Source organism: Bos indicus, chromosome 25 (genome assembly GCF_029378745.1).
Source record: "Bos indicus isolate NIAB-ARS_2022 breed Sahiwal x Tharparkar chromosome 25, NIAB-ARS_B.indTharparkar_mat_pri_1.0, whole genome shotgun sequence".
Taxonomy (NCBI): Eukaryota; Metazoa; Chordata; class Mammalia; order Artiodactyla; family Bovidae; genus Bos; species Bos indicus.
The window spans coordinates 16,796,959-16,824,940 of record NC_091784.1 but is presented as its reverse complement, the minus strand read 5'-3'; the positions used below and the strand labels follow the sequence as shown (position 1 = coordinate 16,824,940).

At 48.3% G+C, this 27,982-nt stretch overlaps 1 protein-coding gene across 1 annotated transcript in view; it reads right to left on the bottom strand.

The window, feature by feature from the left end:
- XYLT1 (xylosyltransferase 1) overlaps positions 1–27,982 on the bottom strand; it is a 350,486-nt gene that overhangs the window by 142,850 nt on the left and 179,654 nt on the right. The window contains exon 3 of the mRNA XM_019987119.2: positions 15,482–15,992. Within this exon, the coding sequence (XP_019842678.2) occupies positions 15,482–15,992 (511 nt within the window). The remainder of the gene's footprint in view (positions 1–15,481; positions 15,993–27,982) is intronic.

The following is a 27,982-nucleotide window of genomic DNA, read 5'->3' as shown; positions in this document are numbered from 1 at the left end:
TGACATTTTGGAACAGAAAATTATTGTGGGGCTGTTCTGTGTACAGGAGGAGGTTTATTGGCACCCCTGGTAGCCACCTAGCAGCTGCAGTAGCACCATGAGCCCCCCATCAGGTTGTGACACCAAAAATATTTCCAGATATAGCCAGATGTCCCTTGGGGGCCCAACTGCCCCATCCGGAACCAGGAACTGGGAGGAAGGGCAGAACTGGAGGGGACGAATCACTTGCTTCTCCAAGTGTGTAGCAGCTGCAGCGTCTATTAGAAATGTAATTTCTTAGGTCCATTCTAGATCTGGAACAGCATCTCTGGGGTGGGGGTGGTGGGTATAGGAGCCCATGTGTTAAGGAGCTCAATGTACAAACCACTATCTGTGGGGCGTACAAGAGACTTGCTGGGATCTCAGAAGGTTGGGATGTAGGGTCTTTAGTAATCTGAAACCTGACTAGGGCTCCTGGGAAGAAAGCAGATCCCTTTAGGAGGATGAGGATGTTCTAGAAGTTTCCAACATCCTGTACATGACTAACACCAGATCGAATGGGCTGCCACAACTAGTATAGCATGTAGTCTGATGGCATATATTCAAATTGAAAACAGAGAAGCCTTTGGACCTGCCAATTCTATTTCTCAGATGTTCTGAGCAGTCAGTCCCCAAGAGAATTAAGCTCTAGTGTCTTAAGACTTCCATCATAAGCAGCTGCTGCTGCTGCTGCTAAGTTGCTTCAGTCGTGTCCGACTCTGTGCGACCCCATAGAGGGCAGCCCACCAGGCTCTGCCGTCCCTGGGATTCTCCAGGCAAGAACACTGGAGTGGGGTGCCATCGCCTTCTCCTAATAAGCAGCAAGTTAGCTTTACTCCCCTGTACCTAGAATGGTACAGATTATGTACTACCTTTGGCAGAGTTGAGAAAACACCCACCCAGTAAAGCAAAAACCTGGCAACAACCTAAATGCCCATCAGTAGGGGAATGGTTAAACTGCAGTGAAGCCATACTCCAGAGTCATAGTCAGCCATGACAAAGAATTAAACAGACAATAAAAGAGATTGCATAAATAAACATTATGCTGGGAAAAGATGGGGGCAAGAGGAGAAGGGGGTGACAGAGGATAAGATGGTTGGATGGTATCACTGACTCAATGGACCTGAGTTTGAGCAAACTCAGGGAGATAGTGGAGGACAGGGAAGTCTGGCGTGCTGCAGTTCGTGGGGTCACAAAGAGTCGGACATGACTTACCGACTGAACAACAACCATCTCCTAAGGGGGATTCAGGTCTCAGACCCAGATACGTGTTCAAATGAAAAAAGCAAAACGCAAGTTCCAGAACCAGATATCAACTGCATATGATTTTTGAATTTTCCCATGTCCCAAACCAGGTTCTATATTCTTGTAGGCTCCAGATTCTTATCATTTATGAACCCTCCATTCCAAAACCAACATTTTTGCAAGTATTGATTTTAAAGATCTAAACAAAACTGAAAATGTATTTGCTGTGGTTCCCTGTCCCATGTTTATAAAGATTTTCCAAGTATTTGCTGTGTTTTCCAGGTTTTTGAAATAATGAGGATGCATATGGTCCCACTTGAAAAAACGTATTATAACAAGCTTGCTTTCTGTAGTATTTGAGCAAGCTTTAAAAATTAAAAAAAATATACATATTTTCTGCTTCCCTTCTTGCTACCCTGTATTCTCTCCATCCTTTCACTCTGGCCGCTGGAAACACCACCAGGGCCGGGCTCCTGGCAGCCTCCCTGTTAACTCAGCCAGGGCTTCCTGGTCGAACCGTGCCACGCTCCGAGGTAAGCTATTTTTTTTTTTTTTTTTCCGAAGTAAGCTATTAATTTGCACTTTGTGCCTCATCCTCCATTCTGATTTAGGGCAACATAAACCCTCCTCGAAATTCCGAGGAATAAATTAATTTACTAATTTCGCCATTAGGAGTTTATCAAAGCGAGCCCTATTTCAACTGTCCTTTAATCAATCACCATTTTCCATGTTTATCTCCTATTCAATTTTTACCACGGGGTTCTCTATACATCAATTTGCCTGATGCTCTTCCTACATATGTTTTAAATTACTTTATCATTGTATAAATTTCACAGCCATTAAAAGGCTCTAATACCGGAATGGCTGACATGGTGTTAAAAATTGGATTCAATTCCATGGGGTAATAAATTGTGACCTAAATCCAATCTCTCATGGGTGACTGAAGGATACAATGAAAAATTATTGCTTTGTCATTTTTACACTAACACAAATATACCATGGCAACTAGAAACCGGCAGAAAAAAATGGAAAGCCACTGCTGCTGGCTATTTTTCACTCACACAGCTTTGCAGGTGAGTCCTGAGGGTCTCAGGTGGGATGAGCTCCCCTGCAGCCCCAGGTGAGTTATCTGACTGCATGGCTCTCTTTGCAACAGACGGATAGAGCTCCAGGAGGAAGTTAAACTGCAGCTTCAAGGCAGCCACTGCTGCAGGCAGAGAAGCAGAGAGGAGAAGCAACGTTTCGCCTCTGGCACCAAAGCCTCTGAGCTCAGAGCCTGGCTCTGCCACTGAGCAAATGTGTGATTTCAGGTAAGTTTCCTCCCTCTCTGTGTGTCAGTTTCCTGGAATACAGAGTCGTTAGAAGAATAAATGATCTATTAAATCATACAGCTAAAACACTTAGGACATGGTCCCCAGCATTCAGCAATTCCCAGGTCAAGACATAGTCCCTGGCATTTAGCAATTCCCAGGTCGAGAGAGTCCCTGGCATGCAGCAATTCCCAGGTCAAAGTTAAGCATTATTATTTAAGCATGGGTTCGCACAGAGACCTCAGCGCCCTGCTCTTTTTAACTGCAGGGAAGGAGAGTAATGAACAGCTAGGTGTTAACATTGCCTCTGCGTTTCCCTTTTGTCTTTGGAGAAACTGGATTAATCATTCGACACATTTTGAAGGCGGGTTTACTCAAGGCACCGCTGAGCAGAGAGGCTGAAAACCTGGGTTTTGAAGTCAGGCGGACAGAACTGAATCTAAAGCTGTAAAGTTCTCCCCACATGGAGTCACGCAAGGGTGACTTCGGGCAAGCTACTCGACCTCACCAAGCCTCAGTTTCCCCATGTGTAACATGGGTTAGTGAACACACTTTGCTTAGCAGGGTCTGGTGATACAACCTGGAACACAGACAGGTGAGACTTGGCCTCATGGCTATGTGGGGGCTGCAGATGACTCTGGCCCCTCCAGGATAATGTGATGTGTGTTCCAGCAGGAAGCAGGTATGCTGATGTGGGGGCTACACAGTCTGGGTTCCTCATGGAGATGTAGGGAGAGAGTCCCAGAAGACTTCCAGAAGGAAGTGATGTTAAAATGAACTGCTAAGCTCTAACCAACAAATGAGAGGAGAAAAAGCAAGCTGGTTTTGTTGCTTTGTCAGGGGGCTCAAAGGTTAAAAAAAAATCTACCTCTTGATGCAGGAGATGCAGGTTCCATCCCTGGGTCAGGAAGATCCCTTGGAGAAGGAAATGGCAACCCACTCCAGTATTCTTGCCTGGAGAATCCCATGGACAGAGGCGCCTGGCGGGCTACACTCCATGGGGTCACCAAGAGTCAGACACGATTTAGTGACTGAGCACATGTTCATTGGTTTGTGCAAAGAGGAAGGACAAGCTTGGACTGACTGTCGTCCACAGGCCACTACGAGGGCCATGCCTGGGCTCTTTTTCTGTACGAGGTCTCTGATTTCCCAGCCCTAAATGGCTAACACATCACCAGCTTCTCCCAAAGGAAGGAATGGCTCAGAGCAAAAGAAACTGTCCTGGTGGCTTGCCATTTTCTGCCTGGTCCTAGAGCAGGTTCTGGGTGAGACACATGGAAGCTGAGAAAAGCATCATAAACTGCCCGGCTGGAGAAGCAGGCCCACATGCCCCTGTGGAGGCTGGCTTCCAAACCATAATAATCTACTGCTGACTTTTAACAGGTGCTTGTAAATATTCACCGGCTGAGTAGAGGGAAAAAGTTAAATATTCTCAAACACAGTAATTCAGGCAGCAAGCTGAGGAGGCAGGAGGGGCATTAGACATTTCATAGGTAAGAAGTGAGGCTCAGAGAAAACAAGTGCCTTGTCTGAGGGTCTGGCAGCTCACTCAGTGGCAGAGGGGACCTCTAGGCTTCCCAGGAGAACCTGGTTCAGACCTTCCCCTAAGCCTGCCTGAGCTCAGCAATAGCCAGACTGACTGCCCAGGGCCTAGCACCTGCATAAGTCTGCTTGATCACTGGAGGCATTGAGGGTTTCCCTCTGCTGCTTGAAGGTCCTGGGAAACAAAGATGCCGCAGGAGGTGAGGCCCCCAGGAGTGGGCAACTCGAGCCCAGGCTGGGGTGGGGGTCCAAATGTACCAAGGCCCAAAGGTACACGGAGCATGGTTCTCTGGAGGGGAGCTGTTCCCAGGTCCAGTGTGTCAGAACCTTGCCCATCTTTGAGGTTGATCTTCCCTTGACTCTCTGGAGACTTCAATTTGGTCCTACCAAACTGATGCTACCAGATGCCTACCAGATGCCTCTGCTCCATTCTTCTCACTCAAGACAAAGACATAGATCATCTAAATCCACTGGAATTAAAATCTGGCTGGGAAGATGATGGATTGACCCCCCTGCTGAGGTGATGAGGGATTGACCCCTCATACTCAGAGGTCCCCTAGTGGTCTTGTTAATTCTTCAACTTCCCTACACAGTCCTACCACCCCAGGGCCTTTGCACATGATGTAGCCTTGTCTGAGAATATCACCCCCGCCACCTGCCCTTTTCCTAGTTAACTCCTCCCACTCTTCATCTCAGTCCCACTAAACCTCAACCGCATGTCTCCGCAGAATTGGTGGTGCTGTGGCAATCTTGCACTTATGTTTGTGCTCTCTGGACTCCTGTGTCTCTCCTCTTATGTTTAACAGGCCGCAAACTCCACAAGGATGGGGATTCTGTCTGTTTTCCTCCCAAACAAAGCCCCCAAATCTGGGGCCCAGCATACAGGGCAGATGCTCACTGGATAACTGCTGAATGAGCAGATGCTAAAGGGAGCTGAGGACATTCTCAGTCCCCAGTTGGTGGCTGTGCCATTCACGGACTTCTAACCATTCCATTCACATCACTTCGTCCTGTGCACACAGGTCTCTGCAGAGCTCCTGGGAGGGGCAGGTTGAGCCATGGAAACTCAAAACAACTGTATTGTGTTCTTACCCAGTGAGGATAAGACTGCAGCCTGTGATGTGCCAAGCAGTGGCTATTCACAGATGAGTAAGACAGAGTCCCTGACATGTGGAGGGCGGGTCTGAGGCAGAGACAGGTAGACAGTAGGGGGCGCTTTCTAAGAGCAAATGCTGTTGGCTCTGCAGACATCAGATCTGCCTGCTCACTTCTGCCTTTGTTAGCAGCCTGAAATATACCAGCCAACTCCCAACAGCTCTCCCAGCTTCCCCTACAGTCTACTGTCAACACACAGCCAGGGGATTGTGTTAAACATATTGGGTCAGCACCCCCACTCCCCAGTCCTGCTCAGATCCCTCTAGCAGTTCCCCCAAGTTGCTCAGATAAGGACAAAATTCCTACTGGCCTGCAAAGCCCCAGATTAGCTGGGGTCTCTGCCAAGCTGCTGTAAGTAGCAGTCCACAAACACAGGGTAATCAATGAGCTCCCAGTCCCCTAGACTCTAGGTGTCATTGTGAGCACATGAGAAGGGGGAGAAAGAAATCCATCTAACCATGATCCCCTTGTCTCAAATGCACTATGAAAGGCTTGGGAAATGTATGCCTGAAGTTTCTGAATGAGTGTGCCCGGATGAGGCCAGGAAGGGCATCAATCCCACTCTTTCAGGAGCTGCTGTTTTGATCTTCTTTCCTTGCCTAAACCTTTCAGCTTTGCCTTTCAGGCATGGCAGTTAGGGAACAAACACACCCTAAAGACAAGTTTCAGAGTGAAGGACAGAGCCACATAGCTGGAAGACCATTCCTGGAGGAGGAAGGGGAGGTGCAGGGGCGCATTTATGATATTTCCCATAACTGCATATTTAGCTTTCTCAAAAGCCTCATGGCTGGCAGCTGAATTTCACTATTCCAAGACGGAGAGTGGGGAAAACACCACGGTGTTTCTCTGTCCATGGGATTTTCCAGGCAAGAATACCGGAGTGGGTTGTCATTCCCTTCTCCATTTATATTTAGCTTTCTCAAAAGCCTCATGGCTGGCAGCTGAATTTCACTATTCCAAGACGGAGAGTGGGGAAAACACCACGGTGTTTCTCTGTCCATGGGATTTTCCAGGCAAGAATACCGGAGTGGGTTGTCATTCCCTTCTCCAGGGGATCTTCCTGAACCAGGGGTCGAACCTGGGTCTCCTGCATTGCAGGCAGAGTCTTTACCATCTGAGCCACCAGGGAAGCCCCATTTAGAAGGCGAAGGCAATCTGAATTGGTTTACAGGGAACCCCCTTCCAATGAGGGGCCTTGGAGGACTGTTTGCCTCATGACCTGGCACACAGCAGAGCTCAATAAACGTTTGCCCAAGGTTAGGCTTAAGTGGTCTTTGTGCCCCAAAGAAACCCCTGGAGCCCAGACCACCAACTGTGGTCAACCATCCAGTCCATCAGACAATTTCAACAGTATTTTCCTCTCTACCATATCCTCTCACAGGCACTGCCGCAAGGACCTTCCCACGACTTCCCTGTTTCCACTCCTTCTTTAAAACTAAATCAGGTCTGCAGTGGGATTGGTGGATCATATGGTAGTTCTATTTTTAATTTTTTTCAGGAACCGCCAAGCTATTTTCCACAGCGCCTGCACCATTCTACGTTCCCACCAACAGTGAACAAAAATGAAAATCTGTTATCCTCACCAACACTTATTGTGCTTTTTTGATAAGTCATTCTAACATGTATGAGGTGATATCTCATTGGGTATTTATCCAAAAGAATTAAAATCAGCATCTCAAAGAGATACGAGCATGCCCACGTTCACGGCAGAACTTTTTTTTTTAATGAAAGCCAAGATGTGGAAACAACATAAATGACCACTGACAAATAAAAGGATTAAAAAATTTGGTATACACTCACAATGGAATATTACTCAGCTTTAGAAAAGGACTCCTGCAATTTGTAACAGCATGGATGAGTCTGGAGGACATTATGCTGAGTGAAATAAGTCAGACACAGAAGGATAACTGCTGAATGATTCTTCTTATATGAGGAATATATAACAGTCAGACTTAGAAGCAAAGAGCAGAATGGTGACTGCCAGAAGTGGGGGAAGGGGAATGAGGTTCAGTGGGTACAAGGTTTCAGCTGAGTAAGACGGGTAAGTTCGAGCGATTACAATATTGTGCCTATAAGTGAAAAGATACTACTGGGCACTTAAAATCGGTTCAGAGAGCAGATCTGATGTTAAGTGTTCTTATCAAAATAAAATAAGACGAAAAATTTAAAAGCAGCATGAAGTTTTTAAAATATCAAAATCAGATCATGTTTAAACTGTTCAGTTCCTCCAGCTCACATTTCATTGATACCAATTCACCTGGCCGCAGCCTGGCCATACCGCTTCCTCCTCCGACTTCCCACACTGCTCCCTTAACTTCAGCCATACTCACCTTGTGGATGCTTCCAAAACATGCCAGGCCATTTGCTAGGACGGTCTCCTCTTCCCAGTGACACTGACATCAAGGATCCTCGGAGAGGCCTTCTGTGGCCACCTAACCTACAGTGTCCACCCCACCCCCGTCTTCTCACCTGCCGTGCTGGTCTACGAGTTTTCATCACACAGGTGGGAGATCGTAGGTCTACTGGTTCACCAGTCACCTCTGGCCTCTCCTATTAGGGCAGAAGCTCCACAAAGGTGGGGCCATCGGGTTGCACGCCTCCCAGAACCACCTTCCAGCTCATGTCAGCAGACCCTGTGCCCCGAGCAGATGCCCTGCAGAGACAAGGCATCCTGTGCTTTTGTTCACTGTTCTGTCTCCGGATCCTAGAGCAAGGGTCAGCAAAGTGCAGCCTGCTGCTGCCTGTTTGGGTGTGGCCTGCGAGCTAAGAGCAGTTTTCACATTTTTAAATAATCGGAAAAAAGTCTCAAATGGACAACCTTTCATAACACATGAAAATTATGTGAAGTTCACATTCTGCTGACTGTAAATAAAGCTTTATTGGAACACAAACACAGCCACGCTGGTCGTTTATTTATGTACTTCTTGCGGCTGCTTTCTTGTCAGTGCAGTAGTTGCGACAGAGACCACGCAGCCTGCAAGGCCCATACTTACTATCTAGCCTTTCACAGAACACATTTGGGGAGCGCTGGGCTGGGACATCACCTGGCACTTACCAGGTGTCCAGTGAATGGGGTTCGATGATTTTTTTCTAGACTCATCATGGTCAGAGTCCCACCCTTTCCTTAAAAGCCCAAGGAAGACCTTTGGGATTTTCTTTCAACCACAATGAACTGTGACTGGAAACCTCCTTGTTACTGGGTTTGCCCCCTCCTCCGCAGAAGATGAAAATGGGTCCTCTATAAGCCTTGCCTTTTGGCAAGTTGGCCCCATCCAGTTGGCCAGGTTGCAGGAGGGTTATCTGACTTCATCATGCCACTGCTATCCATGACCTGTCCGTGGCTGTTCCCTCCTTGTCTCATCTGAGCAATGTAGCCAAGATGCTTAGGAGAAAGCAATGGCAACCCACTCCAGTACTCTTGCCTGGAAAATCCTATGGATGGAGGAGCCTGGTGGGCTGCAGTCCATGAGGTGGCTGAGAGTCGGACACGACTGAGCGACTGAGCGATTTCACTTTTCACTTTCATGCACTGGAGAAGGAAATGGCAACCCACTCCGGTGTTCTTGCCTGGAGAATCCCAGGGATGGGGAAGCCTGGTGGGCTGCCGTCTCTGGGGTTGCGCAGAGTTGGACACAGCTGAAGCGACTTAGCAGCAGCAGCAGCACTATCCCTGCCTGACTGATGGGGGCACTGAGGCAGGAGTCCCACCCAAGTCCCTGGTGCAGTGGAGCTGACATCCACATCTGCCTTTTCCTCCCTGCCAGGCTGCCAGCCATCCTTCCACACTATTCACGCTGTGTAGTCACCCCACTGCCCTCAGGGTGTGGAGGTGTCCAGGAGCCAGCCTACTACAGCTGGCGGTGCCATCTGCCAGTCTCTTTCTGTCACAGACAACAGCCTCCCCACACCCCCAGCCCTGGCCACCTCCGGCCAGAAGCACATTTGTCGGGAGTCTTTGGTGTCCTGCAAAGCCTGATGGGTAGGTGGGTTGCTGCATCCAGGGACAGTTGCCTTGTCATCAGAAACCTCCTTCCTGTCCATCCTCACCCCAATACTGGAGCTGCTGCCCCAGCCACGTACACATGCTTGTAACTTTGCAGCTGGTCGGCTGACTCAAAAGAGAGAGTCCTCACTCATCACTCATCAGAGAACCATCAGCCACTTGGGTCCACAGTCCCCGTAAAGCCCAAGCCACTCCCAGTGACTGCTTTCCCTGGAACTTCTGTTTTTATTTCTCATTCTTCACCTGGACACTGGCTTTACCTGGAGGGGCAAAGGGTGAGGAGGTGCCAGAGGAACTGGGGTAATGGGTGGGGCCTCTCTTGAAATGTTTTTTTTTTTTTTCTCTTTGAGGCATTTTAACTCAAGGTAGAAGGAGGCTGGTGGCCCATGAGGGTTATTGGAGACAGCATCTCAACATTTGAAAGTGAAAAGTGAACATCATTCAGTCGTGTCTGACTCTTTGTGACCCTGTAGACTATACAGTCCATAGAATTCTCCAGGCCAGAGTACTGGAGTGGGTAGCCTTTCCCTTCTCTAGGGGATATTCCCAACCCAGGGATCAAACCCAGGTCTCCTGAATTGCAGGCAGCTTCTTTATCAGCTGAGCCACCAGGGAAGCCCAAGAATACTGGAGTGGGTAGCCTATCCCTCCTCAGGGGAACTTCCCAACCCAGGAATTGAACTGGGGCCTCCTGCTTTGCAGGCAGATTTTTTTTTACCAGCTGAGCTATTTTTTAAAAGATGCTTATTCCTTGGAAGAAAAGTTATGACCAACCTAGACAGCATATTCAAAAGCAGAGACATTACTTTGCCAACAAAGGTCCGTCTAGTTAAGGCTATGGTTTTTCTGGTGGTCATGTATGGATGTGAGAGTTGGACTATAAAGAAAGCTGAGAACTGAAGATTTGATGCTTTTGAACTGTGGTGTTGGAGAAGACTCTTGAGAGTCCCTTGGACTGTAAGGAGATCCAACCAGTCCATCCTAAAGGAGATCAGTCCTGGGTGTTCATTGGAAGGACTGATGCTAAAGCTGAAACTCCAATACTTTGGCTACCTGCTGCAAAGAGCTGACTCATTTGAAAAGATCCTGATGCTGGGAAAGATTGAGGGCAGGAGGTGAAGGGGATGACAAGAGGATGAGCTGGTTGGATGGCATCACCGACTCGATGGACACGGGTTTGGTGGACTCCAGGAGTTGGTGATGGACAGAGAGGCCTGGCGTGCTGCGGTTCATGGGGTCGCAGAGTAGGACACGACTGAGCGACTGAACTGAGCTACCAGGTAAGCCGACATTTAATTGTTCCGAATATAATGAGGCATTGCCTGCCTAAAATACCTCTTTCAGGTCAAATGGTCTTCACTGGGAAAGACATGTCTGCCCCTCACCAGGGTTGGTATGTCCCTTGTAGCCAGGGTTCTCCAGGGAAGGTGTGGTCCAGGACGGCTTCCCTGAGGAGGTGGCATTTAGGCTGAGATCTGGAGAGGGAAGAGGTGAGAGCCACACCAGATGGGGGGTAGTGGGCAGTAGAGGCAACAATGGAGGTGGTGTGGATGAGCATGAGAGAATAACCGAAGCACACGGGGCCTTGTCTGAAGATCAGAACGAGAGAACTGCAGCTGGGCAAGCGGCAGTCACCACGGAGCAGGCCCTCCACTCTTCAATACCCTCTTCACTTATTACACCACCACTGCCTCGCTGCAGCTGACAGTCAAACCCATTCTCCGTACCTACGCACCAGGCATTTCACACGCATGATCCCATTTCAGCCAACAACCCTATGAGGACACGGCACAACGATCTGTGTCCATTTTACAGATGAGAAAGCTGAGGCACAGGATGTCAGAGTCACACAGCTAGTAAGGACAGAACCAGGATGCAAAACCCAATGTCTGCAGATCTTTGGATGGAAAACCGTTTTTCCAGTCCACGCCACCCTGGGCCCTCCATACAACATGGTTCAATTTCCATGAAACTTGAGGAAATCCTCCTGGGAGTGCCTGGAGGCCCTGGAGATTCTGGAGCCCAAGGAAGGAATCTGAGGCCTAGGCAACTGCAGGGGTGAGGTGAGGGCAGTGGGGTCAGGGCCACTGGGACCAGGAATATGGGAGGGGGTAGGGACTGGTGACATGGAGCACGGGGGCTCTGGGAGCAATAAGGGGCTGCTGCGGGATTAGAAATAAGTCTCTCTGAGGCCAGGCTTGCGGTCTGATGGGACACATCGCATCTCACTCCTCATGGCTCTGAGTGGATGGTCTACAGATTGGTCATTTCCTCAGCTGCTTCCTCCAGGAGGCAGAGAGTGGAGCTGTTGGGTCACAAAGGCAAGGAAGGTGTCTGCACAGAGCACACCACTCTGGGGTTCTAGACGCTTCTTTTCTCCTGAACGCTGCTGGGGTGCGGGGACTGGAGGCATGGGGGTGGTAGCAACGGCAGCCCTTAACATCAGCTGACATTTAACACCTATTCCCTGTCTCGGAATTTTTCAGACTTCCAGCCACGAGGAATTGTTTCCTTAATCATATTCAACTTCCGGCATCCTGTCGGATGGTGCTGAGCTTGGCAAGTTGACAAACAGTGCCCACGTCTGCGTGTGGACGTGTATGTCTGCGTATGTTTACACACATGCTGACTTTCCCTCTCCTCCGCACTGGCTTCCTCACTGAACAGGGCAGAAAAGGACCATGGAGCCAGAGCTCAAATCCCTCCTGAGCGGAGGGAAATCCGGGTGCCATGGTTTCCAAAAAGGGAACACCATCTCCGTATGGGGTGTAATTACATCTTAGCTTTCTGCAGAAGAATAGTTTATGGCTTAAATGCTATTAATTGTAAGTCGTTTTGTTCCACGGGAAGTTGTTCATTGATAACTACCCAATTAGGGTTATTTTGCAATTAGTCTATTCACAGTAAATTTATTGCAAAAGGGGGAGGCTGCGGTGCAGTGAATGAAGTCCCTGTTGGGGCTGGGTGTGCCAAGGCCCTTACACGCCAATCTTATCAACCAGCTCCCAGGCCCCTAAAGGGTGTGACACCTTGGCCGATGCAGCTGAGACCACGGGGGATGCCCTGTGCCGCACAGCCTCACTGGGGGTGTCTCAGAGGGACCCCGATAGGTGTGGGGACCCCTTCCTCCACTGGCCACAACAGCCCTCTTGCTCCCTACAAACATGCTGGGAGGAGGTCCTTCTCCAACTACAGACGGCGGAGAGACACAGCCAGCAGGTTCAGACATCCCCGAGGTCTGAGAATGTGGACTACGGTCAAACTGCCTGCCTCCTGAGGAGGGGAAGGATCTGGGGTGCTTGCGGGCTCTGGCGCCTGAGAACTAACACCAGCCCCACCGCCTGTTAGTTGTGCCCCTCTGCCCACGGACTAAACCTCTTTGAGCCTCCATTTCCTCACCCATTAAATGGGTTGATAAAGAGACCGACCTCACAGGGCTGGTATGAGGATTCAATGGGGCGGAAGGCAAGTGTTGGAGGTACTACCACACAGACTTGGTACCTAGCAGGGATCAGCAAACCATGGCCCCATGGGCCACATCTTACCCACCACCTGCTTTTGTAAATCGAGTTTTTTCGGAATAACCAAGTGCACTTGTGTATGTATTGTCCCGGCTGCTTTTGTGATACAACAACAGAGTTGCGATGTTGTGATGGAGACTGCAAGGCTCACGAAGCTTCAAATATTTACTCTCTGGCCCTTTATAGAAAAAGTGTGACAACCTTGGTACCCAGCGAGTGCCCCCTGCTATTCTCAAGGAAAGACAGGCAGCTCAGGCCTCTGCCAGGCCACGTGCTAGGTAAGGAAAAGATTTTGGAAACATCTCTGCTTATTAATTTAAACATCTGTACCACTATCTGCCAAGTCAACAACATAATGGGAACCCTGGGACTGCTTAGACAAGAGTCCCTGTGCAAGGGAGACATGAACATTTTCTTTTTGAACCTTTTCTTTTTATACCTTTCTATTGGAGAGTATAGTGGAGATACACATTTCCATCTGAACTTTAAAATACAGATGAATTTGAGGTAAGGGTTGAAGCTGTCCCCACTGCACCCCGCCCAGAGGGGGTCCCATAAAGGGTTTGCCATGGACCCTTCCAGGCCTCTCTACCCACTCACCCACATGGCCACCCCTGACCTGATCCATACCCTCCATCCTGTGACCAGGGGTCAACAGAGAAGCACGTGTGAGGGATGAGGAGCTGAATTTCAGCTCAAGTTCAGCCTCTGACTGGGTGACCTTGACCGTAAGCCTCCTCCTCTCTGGGCCTTGTTTCTTATCTGTCCAGTGGAGAGATGGAATCAGGATTTCTCTAGAGGTGACCCAGTCCCCTTTTCCCTGGGAGCCGTTCTCACCTCGCACCTCCTGCATCAAGAGGGATACGGGATTGATGAGACATTGGGCATCTACTTGCCTGGCCTCCAAATTCTCTGACGCTTGGGGAACTGACAGCCCTCTTCTCCCACCCTGCCACCCAGCCCAGCCCTGCAGTCTGCTTTCCTGAGGCTCTGACCTTCTGTCTGGACACCAAGATAGACCTAGCACCTCGTGGGCCAGCTTCTCTTCCACTCATGGACCCCTGCCCCACCCAGGTCTCCCCATGTATCCTCCATACAGTGAGCATTCGTTGGTATTTGAATTTAGAAGCAACAAGGAGGTATTAATATTTGGAAACCTTGGTCACTTAGTGAGGGACAGCGGGGTACCCCTGGCATTGACTGTGGCCAATGAGAACGAGGGATGACCAAGAGCAAATTGCAAGTGGACCCCCAGGGAGGGCTGAGTGGGAAGACCCTTCGAGTACTTAATACAGGGTGCTCCCTGAACAGATAAGGAAGCTGGAACCAGAGAGCCAAAGGCACTTCCCCTGTGAGTTCCTGGGGAAACTTGAACTAGAACACACATCACTCCATTTCCAATGCATCGCTCTCTGTTTGCTCCCAGTGATATCGGCACTCTCTTCTTTTTAGAGAAGCCTTTTGGACGCCGTCTGCATGGAAAAGCCATGGGGCGGACTAATTCACAAACTATTTGGGATGTAAGGTCTTCTATAAGAAAAAGAGTATCTGCTGACCTGCAGTGAGCTTGTGTGTGTGGCCGCGGGAGGCGGGACGGACATGTGGATGTGGGTGAAAGAGCACTGACCCCCACGTGTTACCTGTAGCCAGATGGTGGGAACATGAAGGGTCTCCCTTGTCCAAGATGGGTTTGAAATTTTCTGCCATAACATGTATTTATTTATTTATTTATTTTTGATCTTGAGAAAATACGACCTCACCCAGGATGGTGGATCTCTGTCTCAGGATGTCTCTACCTGTAGGCTTGTGAGGCCTCCTACAAGCCGTAAGACCTGGGGAAGTTATTTTATGTCACTCAAATGAAAAATGATATGCTCCTGATAACAGTGCCAACCTCACTGGGCCACAGATGAGACGAGCTGATTGAATGCAAATTGCCTGTGCCGTGCCCAGGACACACCGAGCGCTCAGTACCTGTTATTACTCCCCTTCTGCAGGCACCGGAAAAGGTGAAATGAACCAGCAAGGAACACGTGTCAGTGGTGAGAGGCGAGATGCAGAGATACACACACTGTAATACTTCACCTATGCAGAGCCATCCCCCCAGTCCCATTTATGAGGACCCTCACCTGCACTTATGAATGTTACTCTTACAGCTCTGACCTCGTACCGCATGGCAGCAAGAGGTCTGATTTATCATCAGCATGGAGAAGGGGGCCCAGTGTGGGGCAGGAGGGAGGCTGGTGGGGGGTGGGGGGCAGAAGAGGGAAGGAAATAAGGAAGGAAGAAATTGTAGATGGAGGGAAATGAGAAAGATGTTTTTTTCAGAGCCCCCAATCTCAATGCAACCAATAGATCCTTTCAGATCCTATTCAATTACAGTAATATTCATGTCAATTTTAATCCCCATATTCTGCTGAGAGAGAAAACAATCCATATCAATACCATCGCCACCTACACCTTCCACATTAGCCCTGACTGCACTGCATTTTATCCTTTGTCACAAAGGCACCTGGTTAACGCTGCAACAAAAGGTAATTTGATGTGGGGAAACTTCCCACCCAAGATTTTGGAATTCACAGGAAAGTCCAAAACAAATGACCTCGTGTCTTGATTTGGGGTTTGAAAAATAGGGCAGTCGCTCGGAGAAGGTCTGCAGACGTGAGCAGAGAGGGGCTGGGGCTTACCTTCGAGGGGGCAGAGCCGAGTCACCTTCTCGGGCATCAGCAGCCCCAGCTTGTGGCGGCAGTAGGTCTCCCCGATCTCCTGGCGGCAGTGCTTGGACTTGGAGCGGGACAGTGCGGAGATGGCCTCCTTGCCCGAGATATCACACCTGAGGGGCTGGTCAGGCTTGGCCTCGGGGGAGTTGCCCCCGCTCTTGCGGGCGTGGGGCGGTCGGGGGGCGTCCTTGCCGCGGCTGCCGTTCACCGCGACCCTCTCGCCGGGAGGCAGCACCTCGTTGGGACCTTTTCCCGGGGACGGACGCCCCCTCCCTTTCTCCTCCTGCTCCCGCTTCCTCTTCAGAAGTTCCTTCTGTCCTCTAGGGGGCTTCTTCGTCAGCTCGGGCTGGTGCTTCTGCTTTTGAGTTCTGGGTGCAAAGTTGCTGTTGTCCACGTTTTCAAAATCCTTGGGCACTGAGTTCTCATTGTTGCTGTCTGTCCGCACTTTCTCTTTCGGCCGGTGAGAGAAGTAGCCGTCCTAAAGAAGACAGGGACAAAACACAGAAGAGAATCTTGACTGAGCCATCAAGCTAAGCAGGTGGGCTCTGGAGGATGGGGCAGGTAGGTTTGGAGGTTTGAGCCCTGGTGTCACACGCCCTGCCTTTGCTATGAGCTTCACCTTAGACTTCATGTTAGATCTTTCTCTTTGAACTCAGTTTCTCAACCTGGAAATACAAGACATTTCAACTAGAAAATAAAACTTTTGCAACATCTAACATGCTTGGACTATGATCCTCAATCTTGTTATTAACCACACTCCCTTTTCATGTAAGTCTCCTTGAGTGTTTCTGCTACCGGAATTGAGACAGTTTGTTTTGAGTTTCCTGTTTAAATTCCAGCAGAGAGCGCTGTGATGGTTAATGGTTAGCAAAGCCATAATAAAGCTATAAGGGGAGAAAACATTGGTAGGATAGTATTTACTTTCCATTGCCTTTAAGACATGCTCCTAGATCTATGCCCATAAGAGGAATGAGACCATGCCACAGTTAATTCTGGAGGGGAGACATCACCAGCTATCTCGGCAGGAATGTGTCCTTTACAGGACAATCCTTACAATGAATCCAAGACTTGGTGACAGTTTTGTGTTTGAGCTTTGACTCTTGATGCTTGTATCTGGAGCAGAACTGATTAAGTCATCCAGGATGGGTTGGGTCAAGAGAAAAGGCAAGAGTCATTTTTGAGACAATGAGTCTTTCCAGGAAGAGGGGCACCTGGAACTCAGCTTCTCCACGGTATGTGGGCCCTGGCCATTTTGAGCTTGGATCAAATGCACTGGTCAACTAATGTCCTTCATCACTTCCAAAACACAGTGCTTCTGTTTAAAGCCCATTACGAAGGCCTTAACCTCAAAGAGAATCCATGGGCCAAAGCCAGTCAGTCAGAGGGGACACAGAGGCCATGGAGAATTGAGGCTAATTGACTCTTTAAATCCATTGCTATAGTAACGCACTGGCAATGAGTAGCAATCCTGAGGGCAGGCATCCTCATTCATTTTCCTAAATGGGACCATTGAAGGTTCTCAAGGAGGGCGTTGGAGGAACAGAGCTGTGGAGGCGGTGCTGGTGCCCAGGAGGGGCTGCCGTTCAGCTGACACTAAGTGCATCTCCTCCTTTAGCAGTCCTGCAAGCTATTGCCTGCCCTGAGCCAAATCCTCCATGCCATTTGTTTTTGTAAATAAAGTTTTATTGAAACACAGCCGTGCCTATTCATTTATGGATTGTCTATGGTCACTTTCCTACTACAACAGCAGAGGTGAGTGGTTGCCATAGAGACTATCTGGCCTGCAAAGCTTAAAATACTTCTCTCTGGCCCTTTAAAAAACACTATGCAGACCCCAGTTCTCCAGGATTGTGAGTTTAGAAGGCTCCCCTTCTCTGGGCTTGGTTTGCTTGCCCTTGTCTCCAATGTCCCCGTTTGGTCCAGCAATGTGTCTACTCACTTCTTACCTTCGTTTCATCTCCCCTAGCATCAAGTACCAATTTCAGAGTCCATAGGAATGAAAGCAACACTAAGATACCTCGTGGCCATTCTGTAAGTTGATGTTACTTTTATTCTCATTTTGCAGGTACTGGCATCAGTGACTCATCAAGGTGACCCAGGTGGTTGGTCGTGAAGCTGGGATTCAAACCAGATAGGTCGATGACTTCTGCCCTGGGCCATCAGATCCACCAGCCACTTCCAGGGAGCTGCAGAGCCCTTCTGATCCCCCTCACTCTGTCCCCTTAAGCACAGCAGCCTGACTCCCCTCCCATCCACTCTCACCCAGCTAAATGGATCTGGGACAGGCATGTCATCTCCAAAGAGCCGTCTCTAGGCTGGCCAGTGGCCATCAGGTGTCAGGAAGTCACAGAAGAGGGAGAGGACAGTAAGGAGGGGCCACAGAGCACCCGGGTGGCAGCGGCTGGAGGCAATGGATAGAAAGACTGAAACAAGGAGACGCCGAGAGACAGTGCAGCCTGTGTTCTGTCACAGAGAAGCTGCTGGTCATCCATGGGAGCCGACCTTACATGCTGGTCTGTAAAGGGGAAATTCCGGTTCTAACACCTATTTCCGGCTTTTCTTACCTCCCGCATGCATCTTGTAAGAAATCCCCCTCAAGTGGGGGCCATGCCTCTGTTGTTGAAACCTAAACAAACTTCACTGCTATTCCTCTTTTCCTTCTTTCTGTCCAGAGACCCTTGAAAAATCCCAAGCAGCCTCTCAGATGAATTCTCTGAGCTGTCCCTGTGAACCAGTCACCATATGCCGCTGATTCACAGGTATTACTTACTGCATGCTGAAAATCGCCCCCTAAGGGGTATCCCCTCACTATTTTACAGAAAGAGGAGCCAAGGCTTGCTTGTTGCTTCCACCCACTTGGGCATGTTATCAGGTGCCAGGCAGTGTGCTAAGCCCATCCATGTGATAAATCATTTAACCTTCAGAAGTAAATTCTGAAGTAACAGAGGCAGATACTACCATTCCCTCATCTTACAAAAGAGGGGAAAAAAGCTTGGGGATATTCAATGATTTGTCTGACGTCATTTAGGGAAGGCTGTGACTTTGCACTTGTCTAATTCTAAAACTTGTGGTAGTTTTGTGCCTCTTCTGTTCAGCTGACAGGTCAAGGGCAGAGCATTTAGTGTCCCCTTCTCTGTGACAGAGTGGATGGGCTCTTTGCATACATTAGCCTAGGTTGGAATGGACTGGATGGGGGGATGGTATTCAATAAAGCTCTTGACAAATATTCCAGTTCTCTTCCTTCTAGGCACACGATACAATTGCACTTCCCATCCCCTGCAAATGAGACACAGCCAAGCAACTTGCGGTGGCCAAGACAAGTGACTGGGGCCAGGCACATTTTGCCTTGTCCCTTCTTCCCTGGTAGCATCCAGCCACACTCCTGATGGTAAAGGCCCTGCAACTCCACCAACCCTCCATGGGCAGAGTAAACCTCTGCGGATCTCTGTCCCTGAGGTTTGGGGATCTTCGTTACTGCAGCACGGTCTAACTCATCCTGATTAATACAGAAGACAACTATCCGCTTTCTTCCTCTTAGCTGACCTCAGATACAAGACCCAATTTCACATTGCTTTTTGCCTCTAACAGCCAAAAAATCAGTTTGATGACACTTGCTGTCCAAGAACACGAGTTTAAATTCTGTCCCTAAGCCCATTTTCTAGAAGTTAACAAGAAGGTAGAGAGCGAGCAGAAACCCCCACAGCCACATGTATCCACTCTCATCAAAAAAGTCCTAAGTACAGTTCCTGGGTTGGTCTCTTTCCTCATTAACTGACGATCACCAGTTTATCCCCTGAGCAGAAAACCTCCATCAAAATTTCAAAAGCTCACATTCTCGACCACTTTCTGGCAGAACTTCTCTAAGTAACACCAGACACAGGAAACGCTGCAATCAATGAAGCTAATCTGACCATCAGAAAACGGCTGGTTCCTCTGGTTAATTTGTGACATCAGGACCAGGGGCCAGTAGCAGTTCTAATAGGACTCGAGATTAATAAGGGTTGTCCACTCAGAGACACCCACACAACAGGGACTGTCAGCTCTGCGTGACCCCATGGCCTTCCCCCTGGCCCCAGGTGCTACTCAGCTGTCAAGGGAAACCAAAAGATTTGAGTGTAAGAAGAAAGGGAAATATTTTCTCTTCTGGCACGAAGAGCTCACAGGTAGGTATTCGATAGCTTCCAGAAAAGTTACTGAGGCACAGTCAGTGAGAATCAGGCATCACTCAGGAGCCTAAGATCTCGGTCACTCTGAGTCAAGGCTGTTTTCTACAGCAGTTGATCAGTTCTCCAACACCTTCGCCCAGCAGTTTTCTTTCTTCTTTTTTGTACACTTTATTTTACTGTGGTGAGAACATGTAACAGGAGATCTACCCTCTCGGCAAATGTTTTAAGTGCCCCATACAGTCTTGCTACCTACAGACACAAGGCTGTACAGCAGATCTCTTGAATGTATTCACCCTACACCACCAAGACTTTCTGCCCGTTGATTAGAGATTTCTCATTTTCCCCTCCCCCGGCCACTGGCCACCACCATCCTACTCTCTGATTCTCTGAGTTTGATTGTTTTATTTATTTATTTAAAATCGAAGGCAAACTCTTTTGGGGCGGGGGAGGGGGCATGCCACATAGCATATGAGATCTTACTTAGTTCCCCAACCAGGGATTGAATCTTCACCCTCTGATCTGGAAGCACAGAGTCTTAACCACTGGACCACCAGGGAAGTCTTGAATTTGGCTATTTTAGGTTCTCATGTAAGTGGATCAAGCAGCATTTGTCTTTCTGTGTCCAGCTTATTGCACTCAGTATTAACATCCTCTGGGCTTCCCTGGTGGCTCAGATGATAAATAATCCCCCTGCAATGCAGAAGACCCGAGTTCGATCCCTAGGTCAGAAAGTTCCCCTGGAGAAGTGAATGGCTACCCACTCCAGTATTCTTGCCTGGAGAATTCCATGGACAGAGGAGCCTGCTGGGCTATATAGTCCATAGGGACATGACTGAGCGACTTTCACTTTCATCCCTCTTTCATACCAGCATCCTTGAGGTTCATCCATGTTGTCACATATGGCAGGATTTCCTTCTTTTTCTCGACTGAATAATATTCCATTGTATGAATACACTACATTTGCTCTATCCATTTATCCCTCAACCCTTCTATACCTTGGAGAAGTATCACTCACTTTCCCCTTAACTCTTCACCTGCTCGCCAAGAGGCTAATGGGCCTCAGTTTTTCTCTCCTTCCCTTGGAGAATCAAGATCCAGACATCCAAGCCAGGTTCCCTTCCCTGTACAAACCAACTGTGGGAGGTTTCCAGGAAAACACATGTGAGATAATCATCATACCATTAGCACCCATGTCCCCTTAAACTCTGGCCCTTCACGCACTTTGTGTCCCTAATCCCCTCGAGCACCCAGGGAAGCCGCAGCATGAGTCCTAATGAAGGGGAGGAGACTACGGCTCAGGGAAGTGAAGTAACCTCACCAAGAAATGAAAGTGATGCTGGAAATGATGTGATCCAAGCTCTGCATGCCTCAGTTTCCTCATATGGAAAATAGGGATTCGAAAATAAGGCCTCATGGGGGTTTGGTGATGATGAATGTATATAAAACTTCTGGAATGTGTCTGCCACACCCAAAGCAGGAAGAAGAAAAAGCAAAGACGATTCCCCACCAATTAACACTGGACCTCCACTGTCTCACCCATTATGGTCTCCACCTGGATGACAGATCGATTATTATTTCTTTATGATGATCTCCTAGCTGTGTCCCTTTTATTCTTAAGCAATCCAACACTCTCACCTTGGGTTATTTATGTAAATGCAACCCTTTGACTTATTTTATTTTAATGTACTTATTACAATGATTGCACATTCAAATGTTCACATGCGAGCTCCAAAACTCTTAATTGCTCTGCTGTTGCCTTACTTCTAAGCTGCTGCTAGAATCCATTTTTATTCCAGAGAAATAATTAAATGCAATAATGTCCTCCACTCCCATTCAACCTTGGGCATGTTTAGAGCCAATTTCAATCAGGTAGAAATATGCCAAGCACAAGATGGCTTCGAGAGGTGGGTTACGTGACCCAGGCTGCTGTGCTGGAGACACCTGGATCTGCTTCTGTCCTTCCTGGTTCTCTATGGTTCAGACTTAAGGATGGATTTTTCCTTGCTTGATCAATTGAATCCCCCCCACCACACCCCAGTCCTGTTTCGGAGTGGAGGTGGGTTCTAAATACTCCACTCATTGATAAAGTTTTGCTCTTATTTTTGTGTAGAAAGGACACCAAACAGGAAAGGAGGAGACCCGGGGGTCTGTCTTGCTTTAGTGATTGTCAGATTTTTTCATCTATAAGATAAAAGGTCCTGTGCGATGCTGCTGAACATTCTCTGAGTCGACCATTAAGCAATACATTGACTAACAAAGTTCTGCAATTTCAAATTGTTGAGGAATAGCTGATGGATTTTAAGAGACCAGGGATGGAGGGGTAGGTGGGTGCTCCTAAGTGTGTGGTTTCCTCCCTGCATCATCCTGTGATCGTCTTCTCCAGTAGCTCTTTGACCTGGGATAGACGATTTCATCTCCAAATTCCTCATCCATCCCAGGCTGGCACCTCCCTCCCCATAGCTGAGAACCGATGAAGCACAGTGACTGACACACGCAAGGTGCTAACGAAACCTGCTCCCGTTAGAAAATACGTGCACAGTGCTGACTCTGCCCCAGGCTTTGTTTCCAACCCTTCTGTACCGACTCACTCATCTGATTCTCATGAGGATCCTATGAAAGAAATGCTGTTATTCTTCCCATGTTTTGGATGGGAGTACGGAGGTTCAGAGAAGTTAAGGGACTAAATCCAGCTCTAGGAAGTGGAGGAGCCAGGATTGGAACCCAGGCAGTTGAGGTCTAGAGGCCACACCCACCGATGCTGCCCGCCTCTCGGCAGGTCTGAGGACCAGGGAGGGTGCCAGAGGGGAGCCCCGGCCAGGTGCACCGTGCAGGCGTGAGGGCGCCCATCCCACCTGCTCACTCATCACCACCCGCTTATGGCTTCCTTTCATGGTGTGTGGACGCACGGCCAGCTGAGTAGTTGTTCGCTGGTGAACTCAGTGTCTGAGGCTTCATTCCCATCACCAAGGTGACCAGGGCCATTGAGAGGGACACTTGGGGGAGAAGCCTGCACCTGCTTCCAAAAGGACGGCTGTGCCAGGGCAGTCGCAGTGTGCATAGCTGCACCCAATTAGGACATGCAATTACCCCAGCTGCCAATGCAAACAGACCTCACGGAGGCCCCTCACGGGCTCATTTGTATGCACAAAGAGTGGCAGGGCTGGCCAGCACTTAGAAACTCGGGGGCCTCGCTGGGCACGGGCAGGCCAGGCTTTAATAAAACCCTCAATAATAAGCCTGGTGTAATTTAGCAGATTTAGTCATGTTAACGGGATGCGCAGCTTTGGGTGAGGAGGGAGGGAGCTGCATGGGTAGCACTGGCTTGACTTGGAATCCAGCCTCTGCCCCTTAACTCTGAGATATGGGGAAAGGAGCTTAGCCTCTCAGGGCCTCAATTTTCTCATCTACCAAAAAAGAAGGGGTCGGAAGACCTACTTTGCAAAGGTGAGGGAGAGATTAAATAGGGCACACCTATATTTAATTCTAGTGAACAACAGAACACTTAGCATGAGGCTTATACATACTCAGCATCCAGGTGACATTTTTAGCCGGTGCCCCATCACCCAGTGAGTAGACTTAAGCCATTTGGAAGGGCAGGGTGGGGAGGTGAAGTGCAATCAAGTCCATCAGGCCTCTGCCACTTGCTCACTGTGTGACCCAGGGCACAATATCTAACATTGAGAGCCTCAGTCTTCCTCTCTGTAAATGGGCATAATAACTAGTCCCTGCCTAATGGCACTTTTACGAGAGTTCAGAGAGTTAACATGTGTACAGCACTCAGGATAAAGCCTAGACCTGAATAAATGTTAGCTACAATGGATTAAATTGGAATTAATGCTTATAGTGATGATCTAATGAAGCGGTTCTCAAAGTGTGCTCTGGGAACCCCTGGGGGAACCCTTTCAGGTGATCTTTAAGGTCACTACTTTCATCATAATTTGAAGACGTTATTTTCTGTTATTCACTCATCTTTCACAAAAGCACACAGTGGAGTTTTGCAGAGGATCCATGATGTGTGAAATCGCAACAGATTGAAAGCAGAAACAAATGTGAGAATCCAGCTGTCTTCTATTAAGCCAGATATTACAAAGATTTGCAAAAATGCAGAACAATCTCTTCTCATGAAATTTGTTTTGGTTGTGTAAAACACACATATTTTTCATAAAAGGTTTTACTTATACAGACACATAATGAGTTATGATTATGTTAAGTAAATCAATAAATAACCAATGTTGAGAATGCCCTAGTTTAAATTTCAACATATAACAAATAATTGATAGATATAACCTACATAAAGAAAAGCTCCTTGGGGGTCCGAAACAATATTTGAAAATAGAAGGGGGTCCATGGAGACCAACAAGTTTGAGAATTGCTGACATAATACAGACTCGAAATACCTACTCATGGAGGAAATAAAAGTTGAGGACCTTTTTATGTTGGGTTTTTCTCTATACAGCAGGCCTGTGGGTTTTTATTTTACTTGCATACATGATAAATACACACACGGGTGGAAATCTAGGTCAACTGGAAATGGAGTGATGATAAATAGTTTTATAGAAAGAGGCAGAACCCTAAAGCCCCAGGACACCCTCTGGGAGGAAGACTGACCTGCTGGCAAAGCTGCTCCCTTTGACCAAACTCTAGCCAAGCCCCTCTGAGCCCCTTCTCAACATGGCCTCAACCTTGGCCTGTAAAGACTGGAGAAAACACTAACATCATTTCTGACAGCTCAAGGACACAGCCCTTGGATGATTCTAGTCCCATTCTAGCGCCTGCCTGAGAAAACAGAAGGCTGCCAACAGAATCGAGTTTGCTCCAGCTAACCCCCTAAGACGGGGCCCCAGCGTCCCTTCCAGCCCCTATGCAAAGGAGAGGACTAGCTTGGAGAAGCGCCAGCTGGCAAACCCAGATGAGTTTCATGGGGACAGGGCCCCCCACCCCCTTCCTGCTTTCTGTCCTTTCTCACTGCCCTTACTCTGCTCAAGCCCTGCTCACCCCCTCACTATGCCCTCACGCTCCCTTTAAGAGACCAGTCTCTCTGTACAAGTCTCAGTGGCGTTCGGTTCACACTGGACCCGTTCCCCTAGTGCAACAAGATCTCACCCGTTGATATCTGTCCTTATGGCCTATTTATCCCTGACACCGCCCAAGGCCATGTGGCCTGGACCTCAACTCCATATTGCTGTGTCCTTGGGGCCAGCACAGGAGTCCAGACTGGACCCAGAATGTCCTTCTAGCCCCACCAGGAGGGTGTGACAATCACAATGAACAACCCAGTCTAGCTTCAGTAACAAAGCCTTCTGGATTTCTCCAAGACGGACTTTCTCAACTGTGACGTTAGGGACATCTGGGGGCAGGTCATGTCTCTGTGGAGGCTGTCCCGTGCATTCTAGAGTGTTTAGCAGCACCCGTGATCTCTCTCTATTAGATGACGGTAACACTCGTGTGAAAACCAAAAATGTCTCTAGATATTGCCAGACATACCCTAGGGGCCAAAAATCACCCCTGGTGGAGAAGCAGGGCTCCACGGGCATGTGCTCCAGAGACCCCTGTTGGCAGCCTCAGTGGCTCAAGCCCTGCTCCCGTGTGACAACTACAGCCCCAAGTGACCAGTCCAAGTGGACAGAACAGGAGAGCTAGGCCAGGGAGAAAGAGATGGCCGCAGAAAGGGCCCAAGTTAACTAAGGAAAGGCGTGCTGGAGGGAGCAGGGAGGATCTGGAGGAGATGGGGAGAAACTGTGCCTGCAAAGGGGGGACGTGGGAGGAGGGTTAGACTCCCCCACTGGAAACAGGGTCACTCTGAGGAGGGGGCATTCATTCAAGCAAGTGGCTAGTCCCCAAGATGCTGGCACTTGGGGACTAGGGATCCCCAAGATCCCTAATTTAAGTTGTTGTTGTTTAGTTGCTAAGTCGTGTTCATCTCTTTGCAACCCCATGGACTATATAGCCTGCCAGGCTCCTCTGTTCATGGGATTTTTCAGGCAAGAATACTGGAGTGGGTGGCCATTTCCTTCTCCAGGGGATCTTCCTGACTCAGGGATGGAACCTGTGTCTCCTATAATGGCAGGTGGATTCTTTACCACTGAGCCACCAGGGAAGCCCCCCAAATTTAAACCAGAGGTCCTAACTGGGACTTCATGGTTGTATCAAGGGGTTGGTTTGCTTTGTACGGGGTACTCATGTCTTGGTTTATAGTCCCAGGCAACATTTCAAGGTCTAGAGATTCCATCTTAAAATTTGGATTTCCATCCTCTCTTGAAGCACCAGGAGGCCTGACAGCAGTGGGCTGGGATTCTGCGTGTGATGACCGTGTGGGACTGAGCAGTGGCTGGCAGTACTGAGAAGCGGCGGCTGCTCTACAGATCATCACAGCTCTTGTCCAACGTGGCGCAGGTCCCCTCACCCACTGCACGTTGTGAGCCTGCTCGAAACCAAGGACCCAGGATTCTCAAGGAACTCAACTTCAGAGCCTTGCCTCAAAGATCTCAAGAGTCCTTAAGGAATCCTTTTATTCCAGGGTTTTCCATAGACGTGGGACTGCCCCTCGAGGGGTGTTCTGAAAACATGTTTGCCATTTCGGTTGCCACAATGACTGTGGGATGTTCCTGGCAGAGAGCGACGGGGGACACCAGATCCCTAACAATGCATATTTCCAAAGCAATGAAGAACAATCCCACATCCTGCAGGACTTCTGAATGTCTCTACCTGTCATGTGGGCGAACAACTGGTTTTTAATTATGCAGGTCAGGAACCTCATACAAATTTACATATGACAGAGTACTTTTGAGTGCTTTTAATAGAACTGAATTTTCCAGGAAAGTAACTATCTTTAACTCAAGGGGAGATCTTACATCATTCAGAATTATAGCATGATTTTTTAAAAATCCTGTCATCAACAGCCACACAAGCTATGCCTGTAAGTTACCAACAAACACACCTGTTCTCCACTTGTATTTGTAATTGTAATTCTTGGTGAGTCAACATCCGGCACCTGATCTTTTTGTGTGTCTTCTAGCCCCTTGACACAAAGGGAGGCCTGACAGCTGGCAACATCAGCATCCTTGGGAGTCTGTTAGAAATGGAGGTTCTCAGGCTCCCACCCGGACCACTGAATCTGCATTTGAACAAGATGCCCTGGGGGTTTGTCTGCACCTTACAGTTAGGGAAGCGCTTGTCTGGAGGTGTTATGCCTGATCATTTACAGAACAAAATACACATTATTTTTATTTCAAATTACTTTGAGCACATTTGTTATATTATTAGCAAGGCAGTGTATTGATCTGTTTCAGAGCTGTGAGTATAAGTAGGTTGTAACAAGTATGGATTTCATTTCACAACAGATAAAAGGAATTATTTTAAAAGATTTATTGCATGAAGAGGGGCTGGTCCGACAGGGTTGAGAATGACTGGTTTATTCACCCTACATACTTTAACTGGGTGCCTACTCCCTGCCAGGCGTGGAGGAGGCAGAGGAGAGGAAGGGGACTTAAGACACGCTTCCTGTTGTTGGTGGAGTTCTGACACACGAGAGGGAAGTGGGAGTGGACACACAGTGTTTCAGGACGAGAGCAAAGGGAGGCAGAGTGGCGATGAATGTGTGCCAAGGGTTTCATCAAGAATCCAAGTCCAAGGAGAGCAGAGGAGGTTTTCACAAAGAAAGCAGCTTTCCTGCCCAAACTTCAGAGGAAAGAGCATGTTTAATAGGCAGACAGGAATCATGGGCAAGCAAGCCCAGCAAAACTCAAACTCAGTAATAACAACGATAGTAGCTAACACTTATAGAACATTAATTCTAAGCACTGCACTCACACTTGACACTTGATTATCCTTAAAAATTCCAGAACAATGTGTTAATGAACTCAGTGGGGGAAAATGTATCTCTATATCAAATCTGCACATTGAACACTTTAAATATCTTACAATTTTGTCAATTAGACCTCAATATACATACCTAATTAAAAGATGCTTTTTAATTATACCTAATTAAAAGACACATGCTCCTTGAAGAAAAGCAATGACAAACCTAGACGGCATATTAAAAAGCAGAGACATTACTTTGCTGACGAAGGTCTGTCTAGTCGAAGCTATGGTTTTTCCAGTAGTCATGTATGAGTGTGAGAGTTGGACTATAAAGAAAGCTGAGCACAAAAGAACTGATGCTTCTGAACTGTGGTGTCGGAGAAGACTCTTAAGAGTTCCTTGGACTGCAAGGAGATCCAACCAGTCAATCCTAAAGGAAATCAGTCCTGAATATTCATTGGAAGGACTGATGCTGAAGCTGAAGCTCCAATACTTTGGCCAC